Source organism: Hippocampus comes, unplaced genomic scaffold (genome assembly GCF_001891065.2).
Source record: "Hippocampus comes isolate QL1 unplaced genomic scaffold, H_comes_QL1_v1.1 scaffold152, whole genome shotgun sequence".
Classification (NCBI taxonomy): Eukaryota; Metazoa; Chordata; class Actinopteri; order Syngnathiformes; family Syngnathidae; genus Hippocampus; species Hippocampus comes.
In genome coordinates, this window is record NW_017805849.1 from 149396 (window position 1) to 157750 (window position 8355).

Consider the following 8355-nt stretch of genomic DNA (forward strand, 5'->3'; position numbering starts at 1 on the left):
TCCCTTCGCTGGAAGGCGCCGAGCCGGACGTTTCGGACGCGTGCGGCAAAGTAAGTCCGCCCGACGTGCTGACTTACAAACAAGGAAGTGGTCCCCCTTTTATGTTTATATGCATCTGCAATTGACAAACGGTATTTTATGTGTCGCCGCGGGGACAACAGCAGCCCACCGTCCCCTGTCATTCGACGGGCCTCGGCCCCGCCTTTTCGAGACGCCGCAGCGTCCAATGTGAGGACCGGCGAAAGTAACTTGCCGTTGATCGCGGTTTTTATGTGGTGGGCGAGGGCCCGCTCGGGACGGTGCGTCACAGGGCGGCGCCCCAAAATCCAGCTAAAGCCAAAGTTGTGTCAATCGCCAGATCGCCGCCATTCGGTGGGACGTCCTTCTCGGTCGTTACGCCCGCCCGCCAATTGTTTTGAACATGCCCAATTTATTGAGAAACGACTCCCCGTGTGTTTCCTCCTCCTCTGCGCAGACCATTTCCTACGCTCAGTTCCTTTATCCGACCAACGCGTTGGCGAGAGAGCGGAGCCGCAGCGGCGGCGCGCCAGAAAGCGGCGCCCCTCCCACCCCGCCCACACGTTTCCGCGGGAGGGCGCCGAGGACCTTCACCCTGGCCCGCCTCAATAGCGCCGGGGCGCAAGAATTACGTATGTACACTTGCACCTCCCCATCATCGGCCACGCGCGACCTTGATCCCATATTCCGAAGATCGCGGCCAAATTGTCGCGAAACAGCCACTCTATCGTATGAGTTAAAACAACAAAAAAAAAAAAAAACGTCCAACCACCGGCGTCGACGCGTGAGTGACCGTCCAAAGTCAACATCATCTTTGCAAAGGCTCGGCATCACCGCGGCGCCGCCAGGTGTCGTTGCACGCGAGCGCCCGCGGTCTTGCCGCGCCGTCACCCCTCTTGGGACGGAAGGAGCCGCCGCTGTCGGACGAGTCACACGTTGTCGTCGCTTTCGTCTCAGATACGGAGGAGGCGGCGGCAGAGTACGACCCCGACCTGCTCAGTAGCCCTCGGTGGCCCTGCGGGAGACACAAGAGGGTCCTGATATTTGCGTCCTACGTGGTGAGTGTTGGCGACCGTGCCTCTCTTGCGGTTTGTGCTCCGACTACAAACGCTTGTGGTAAAAACGGGGCAATGTTGTGTGAGATAAAAGATGAAGGCTGCCAGGAACCCGTAATCCAATCCCTTACCATATCGAACACAGTGGGCTCATTTTAGTGACTATTCCAAGGTTACTTTGGACGATAAATAAACGGTATGCGGCGCAAGTCATTGATCAGCCCAGCAAATGGAGCTGCGTGCGTCGTTGGCACGGCGCCGGCCGTTGCCCTCCGGGTCCTCGTGCCGGCCGTGCCTTTGCCGATCCGCTTTCTCCTCGGGAGGGAACGTCTTTGGATTGGTCACTGGCCAATCGCACGGAGACGAGCGTCCGCCCGCACTTCACAATTTGGGAAGGTTGTGTTGGTCACCAAGAAGTAAAGGCGCCAAAACAGGACGAGAGCGTATCCGGAGAAGGAACTGCGGTGCTGGCGCCAGCAAGTCTGGAGTGGCGGAGAAGTCGGTTTGCGTCGTTCGGGATATGTCCCGGCGGGACAGTCACGGATGGGGCTGCGCTTCGGGTGGGGCGCGGGGGACGCATCAGGGGTCAACTCGAAGCCCCTTTCTCGTTGCACGGTTGAGGTTAGCAAATCCACTTGCATGAAGAAGGATGACACGCCGCGGCGGCGGACAAGCCGAAAGGAAAAGGAGAAGAAATGCATGGAAAGAATCCAGAATGTTTTGAGGCTCACGCTGATATGACTAACCCTTTACTTTTTCAATACCAAATTGAGATTTCTTTCAATCTGTTTCACTTCTTAGTGATGTTGACTGGCACGGCGTGCTGCTGGGTTTTATTTCTCAATTCGTTTCATTTGGGCAGGATTGTTTTCTTCTGGATGAGATGAGAGCGTCCTTATTTCAGGGTACTGTGTCTACTTTTTGGGACTTTGTCAGACGACGGTTATCGAGTACGTCAAACCCTCGGACCTGAAGAAGGATATGAACGAGACCTTCAAGGAGAAGTTTCCTCACATCCTGCTGACCCTCAGCAAGATCAGAAGGTATCAACGCGTCTTCAACCCCCCCCACCCCCTGAAGAAAGAAAAAAAACCCTCCTACTTTTCCTTGGTGTCAGCCTGAAGAGGGAGATGCGGGCCGTGAGCGAGGAATGCAGCCTCCAGCCGGTCACCATAGCGATGGCCTTCGTTTACTTTGAGAAGTTGGTGCTGCAGGGACGCCTCAACAAGGCCAACAGGAAGCTGGTGGCGGCCGCGTGCGTGCTGCTGGCCGCAAAGATCAGCAGTGACCTCAGGAAGCACGAAGTCAAGCAGCTCATTGAGGTGAGCGCTTGCTCCAAGTTCAATCATTTAGAGTAACGGTGTCCCAAAAAAATCTTTTCTCGGCTAAACGTCATCCGAAATTCCCTCCGTCGCACTCCTCCAACAGAAACTGGAGGAGCGCTTCCGCATCAGCAGACGGGAGTTGGTTCCTCTGGAGTTCCCCGTGCTGGTCGCCTTGGAGATGGGCCTCTACCTGCCTGACAGCAAGGTCATGCCGCACTACCGCCGACTGGTGCAGCAGGGCTAGACCGGAAAGCTCCTGCGCGGTTCAGAGGCGCGCCGGAACCGCCGGCGCGTGTCCGTTTACTGTCTTTCCACTTGGCACGGTTTCAGCAAGGGTTTGTCAAACTGTGACGTTGGGAGGCGAAGCCCTTGGAGCGTTTATTCCTTGATGAGCAGATTGACGTCCGCAACTACTACTAGTGCCGCCTTTGACCTTAAGGTGATATCAAAGATATGGGGAAGCTCGAATTTCCATACGGTTGTGGATTTTTGCACCTTGATGACCTAAGTCACGTTTTTTTTCTTTAAATATGCCTTTTAAACCCACTGTGACACGAATGCAGTTTGAACCCTGTGACGAGACGTTGACCTGTTGATTGTGGCACGTGACAACTTTAATGTATTTCATGGCAGCTCTGTGTAATGTTGTTTGCTGTTTTGTGCGCATGTGTATGTGTGTTGTGCACAAAGCCCCAGTGTGCATCACTGGCACTTATTTGATATCTCAGGAATTGTGCTCTTTGGCGCGCGTTGTCAGACGTGGACGCGCAAACATTAAAGTGCCTATGACTCCGGTGGCAATGAATTTGTTAGCTGTCGTGCCGTTTGTGATTTTTCTGTCCAAAGAAACGTTTGTGGTGTGAAACTTTTAAAAAAAGTGTCTCAGCTACTAAATATGTTGCTGAATGTTGGTGTAAAATTGTTCAAATAAATCAAACGTTTTTGTATTGTGTGAATGATTAAACATATTTTAAACGCAGCTGGTCTTGAATGGTTTTTATGATTTTGTAGCACAAATCGAAGGATTTTTTTTCATAGTTAGTGTTATGTTCAATAAAATACGTGGAGTCGGACTCTGTGCTCACTGTCGTTTATTCTCAGGAGACACACTTTATATCGCAACGCTTTTCGGCAACTGCCTGCTTTACGGTCGTGACGTCACGCCGTCGCAACATTACCCAATGGCTGTGGTTACATGCCACAGCATGCATTGCAAATTTGGACGGGACACGAGGGCGTGTCCATTTTCAGTCTGGTACGATGATATCAAAGTGACAAAAATGAATGGGATTTAAAAAAAGAAATGAAAAAAACATTGTTCACAAAACCGGTATCGCCAGCTTTTGTGATTTGAGACGATTCAACGGAACCAACACCAGATGCCGGGTTCCGCTGGTCACGTGACAACAACGTCACAAACAGGCGCCTCTTAAACGAAACTTCATTTTCCGTGACCACTTTCGTTCGACACGAGCTTTGAAGTCGCGCCCGTCACCAACTGCAGTTCATATTTTGGGTGGGAAAAAAATTCGAAGTTTTTTTTTTTGTTCTTGGCCTCATTAAAAAATAAATAAAAATCAACATATTAAATTGGCATTTAAACCAGGGGTGTGTCAACTCCATACACTGTATTTCAAAATAGAAAGATGGGGACACGCCTGGTTCTGTGGGTAATTATGCAATTTATAGATGCAAAAAAACTCTTTCCTAATAGGGTACTTCAACGTCAGTCTGTCAGAGACAAATCTTACCCTGTAAAAGGCCCTCGGACAGAGATGGAAAATAGGCACAGCGTTCAAGTGGAACACAAATCAAATTCTCAAGTTTTATTTTTAGGAAAATACTTTAGGTACATACAAGCTGTACATTAAACCTCTCAAGAAAATCAAGTCATCTTCCCGTGGGGGGAGAAGAAAGCTGATAAAATGAACAGATACAAGGCAGAATCGTTTAGAATAGAAAACAATTAACTCATCGAATGGCTTGATAAAATTGAGCCAGATCTTTTTTTACCCCCTCAATTATTGAATTGACCTAGAAACAAACTTTAAATCAAAATAGATTTTTTTCCAGCCCCAAATATTTACACTTTATTACCCCCACCCCAGGACATGGCCTAGTCAGTTTTTGCCATTTTTCTTATCAAAAGCCCAAAGGTTGCCATCTATTTATCAGAAGCAAAAGCGCACCGAGCGCAAGATGAGGGACAGCCGTGAAAGTTTGAGCGCGCACGTAGGGGGGATTGCGCAGGAGGCATTTTGGTTCCCTCCGTCGCACTCCTCCAACAGAAACTGGAGGAGCGCTTCCGCATCAGCAGACGGGAGTTGGTTCCTCTGGAGTTCCCCGTGCTGGTCGCCTTGGAGATGGGCCTCTACCTGCCTGACAGCAAGGTCATGCCGCACTACCGCCGACTGGTGCAGCAGGGCTAGACCGGAAAGCTCCTGGGCGGTTCAGAGGCGCGCCGGAACCGCCGGCGCGTGTCCATTTACTGTCTTTCCACTTGGCACGGTTTCAGCAAGGGTTTGTCAAACTGTGACGTTGGGAGGCGAAGCCCTTGGAGCGTTTATTCCTTGATGAGCAGATTGACGTCCGCAACTACTACCAGTGCCGCCTTTGACCTAGAGATGATATCAAAGATATGGGGAAGCTCGAATTTCCATACGGTTGTGGATTTTGGCACCTTGATGACCTAAGTCACGTTTTTTTTCTTTAAATATGCCTTTTGAACCCACTGTGACACGAATGCAGTTTGAACCCTGTGACGAGACGTTGACCTGTTGATTGTGGCACGTGACAACTTTAATGTATTTCATGGCAGCTCTGTGTAATGTTGTTTGCTGTTTTGTGCGCATGTGTATGTGTGTTGTGCACAAAGCCCCAGTGTGCATCACTGGCACTCATTTGATATCTCAGGAATTGTGCTCTTTGGCGCGCGTTGTCAGACGTGGACGCGCAAACATTAAAGTGCCTATGACTCCGGTGGCAATGAATTTGTTAGCTGTCGTGCCGTTTGTGATTTTTCTGTCCAAAGAAACGTTTGTGGTGTGAAACTTTTAAAAAAAGTGTCTCAGCTACTAAATATGTTGCTGAATGTTGGTGTAAAATTGTTCAAATAAATCAAACGTTTTTGTATTGTGTGAATGATTAAACATATTTTAAACGCAGCTGGTCTTGAATGGTTTTTATGATTTTGTAGCACAAATCGAAGGATTTTTTTCGTAGTTAGCGTTTACATAATGATTAGTGATAAATATGTAACAGAGAAAAAAGCTGATTTAAGGAGGCTTCATATGCAAACACCCCGGCCCTTGTTGAACCCTCAATTATCAAGGGTGGAACCCATTTTCAAACATGTTCCGCTACTTCAGTAACGAATGTGGCACTGCCTCTTTTAAATTGTGCTCACCCCTTTTGACTCCCCCCGCCCCCTTTGTTGTTGTTGACGTCCATGAGGAGATCAGCATTTCTAAAGTTGAGGGAACAATTGTTTTCATTTACAAGTTTAAAGTATTTTAATACATTGGCGTGCAACGTAATTTATGTAGGCGCTACGCTGTATCACCGTAATTGACGGGAGGACATTGTTTTCTACCGGTATCGCCAGCTTTTGTGATTTGAGACGATTCAACGGAACCAACACCAGATGCCGGGTTCCGCTGGTCACGTGACAACAACGTCACAAACAGGCGCCTCTTAAACGAAACTTCATTTTCCGTGACCACTTTCGTTCGACACGAGCTTTGAAGTCGCGCCCGTCACCAACTGCAGTTCATATTTTGGGTGGGAAAAAAATTCGAAGTTTTTTTTTTTGTTCTTGGCCTCATTAAAAAATAAATAAAAATCAACATATTAAATTGGCATTTAAACCAGGGGTGTGTCTACTCCATACACTGTATTTCAAAATAGAAAGATGGGGACACGCCTGGTTCTGCGGGTAATTATGCAATTTATAGATGCAAAAAAACTCTTTCCTAATAGGGGTACTTCTACGTCAGTCTGTCAGAGACAAATCTTACCCTGTAAAAGGCCCTCGGACAGAGATGGAAAATAGGCACAGCGTTCAAGTGGAACACAAATCAAATTCTCAAGTTTTATTTTTAGGAAAATACTTTAGGTACATACAAGCTGTACATTAAACCTCTCAAGAAAATCAAGTCATCTTCCCGTGGGGGGAGAAGAAAGCTGATAAAATGAACAGATACAAGGCAGAATCGTTTAGAATAGAAAACAATTAACTCATCGAATGGCTTGATAAAATTGAGCCAGATCTTTTTTTACCCCCTCAATTATTGAATTGACCTAGAAACAAACTTTAAATCAAAATAGATTTTTTTCCAGCCCCAAATATTTACACTTTATTACCCCCACCCCAGGACATGGCCTAGTCAGTTTTTGCCATTTTTCTTATCAAAAGCCCAAAGGTTGCCATCTATTTATCAGAAGCAAAAGCGCACCGAGCGCAAGATGAGGGACAGCCGTGAAAGTTTGAGCGCGCACGTAGGGGGGATTGCGCAGGAGGCATTTTGGCAGTTTTGTCAAGTCGAGTGTTCTTTTGGTTGAGGTCAGTGAGCCAGGAGGGTGATTCTTGAATCCTCTTCAAGCAAAAGGCCGCGTTACGGAATAGCAACCGCTGCATCGACGCAGCAGGCTAAACCCAAAAGCCAAGTACATCGGTGACGACGAGTCCAGTCTGCCGTGACACAACACAAGTGCAGCCCTGCAATCGCGAGTTGCTCCCGTCACCGACAGAAATAAGAAATAAAAGGGTTGGTTGAGAATAAAATGATCAAAGGTTTTCAAAGCACCCTCCACATCACGCCTTCTTCTAAAACTCTCTCATGGCATACAATCGTGGCGTTTTTAGTTACGGTTGGGAATCTTCCTTGGTCCGATCCCTCGGTCCAATTGCATCTTCTGACGCGGCTCTCGTTCGTCGCCTCTTCCTCCGAAGCTGGCGCCCGCGATGCCGAGGTCTGGACTCGTGGCCCAGTTTCTCAGTCCCGGCAGCCGATCGGCGCTCACTCATTGAGGGACAGAATGATGTCATCTTCGAGGTCAGAGTTGTCGGAGCTGTCTGCTTGAGGGTGAAAGAAAGAGGCGACTTACAAAGGCGGCCGTCAGTAGGTGAGTCAAAAGTGACAAACACAAAGCGCCATTAGCCGATTTCTGTGCCGCTTTTCCACTGGAAGAGAGGCATGCTGAATTGTTCGTGGGTGTCAATGTTCAAAGAGCCTCTATCGTGCTGTTTTAAGCTTTCAACGGTTAACTCGACACACACACACACACACACACACACACACACACACACACACACACACACACAAAAGTGTTAGGAGCGAGAGACACCGCACACCTCGAGGATTTTTTTCGTAGTTAGCGTTTACATAATGATTAGTGATAAATATGTAACAGAGAAAAAAGCTGATTTAAGGAGGCTTCATATGCAAACACCCCGGCCCTTGTTGAACCCTCAATTATCAAGGGTGGAACCCATTTTAGCTTTTACATAATGATGAGTGATAAATATGTAATAGAGAAAAAGGCTGATTTAAGGAGGCTTCATATGTAAACACCCCGGCCCTTGTTGAACCCTCAATTATCAAGGGTGGAACATCTTTTCAAACATGTTCTCCTACTTCAGTAACGAATGTGGCACTGCCTCTTTGAAATTGTGCTCACCCCTTTTGACTCCCCCCGCCCCCTTTGTTGTTGTTGACGTCCATGAGGAGATCAGCATTTCTAAAGTTGAGGGAACAATTGTTTTCATTTACAAGTTTAAAGTATTTTAATACATTGGCGTGCAACGTAATTTATGTAGGCGCTACGCTGTATCACCGTAATTGACGGGAGGACATTGTTTTCTACCGGTATCGCCAGCTTTTGTGATTGAGACGATTAAACGGAACCAACACCAGATGCCGGGTTCCGCTGGTCACGTGACAACAACGTCACAAACA

At 47.8% G+C, this 8355-nt stretch overlaps 2 protein-coding genes across 4 annotated transcripts in view; one reads left to right on the plus strand and one right to left on the minus strand.

Annotated features, from left to right (window-relative positions):
- Positions 1-3354, plus strand: part of LOC109526884 (CDK5 and ABL1 enzyme substrate 2-like) — a 9193-nt gene extending 5839 nt beyond the window's left edge. The window contains exons 4-8 of the mRNA XM_019888459.1: positions 476-650; positions 976-1076; positions 2010-2116; positions 2191-2395; positions 2502-3354. Coding sequence (XP_019744018.1) covers positions 476-650; positions 976-1076; positions 2010-2116; positions 2191-2395; positions 2502-2642 — 729 coding nt within the window. The 3' untranslated portion in view covers positions 2643-3354. The remainder of the gene's footprint in view (positions 1-475; positions 651-975; positions 1077-2009; positions 2117-2190; positions 2396-2501) is intronic.
- Positions 3355-6474: 3120 nt separating this feature from the next.
- The window catches only part of dcaf1 (ddb1 and cul4 associated factor 1), a 29433-nt gene continuing 27552 nt past the window's right edge, over positions 6475-8355 (minus strand). For all 3 annotated transcript variants that reach the window (XM_019888430.1, XM_019888429.1, XM_019888431.1), the window contains exon 25: positions 6475-7472. In XM_019888430.1, coding sequence (XP_019743989.1) covers positions 7417-7472 — 56 coding nt within the window. In that variant the 3' untranslated portion in view covers positions 6475-7416. The remainder of the gene's footprint in view (positions 7473-8355) is intronic.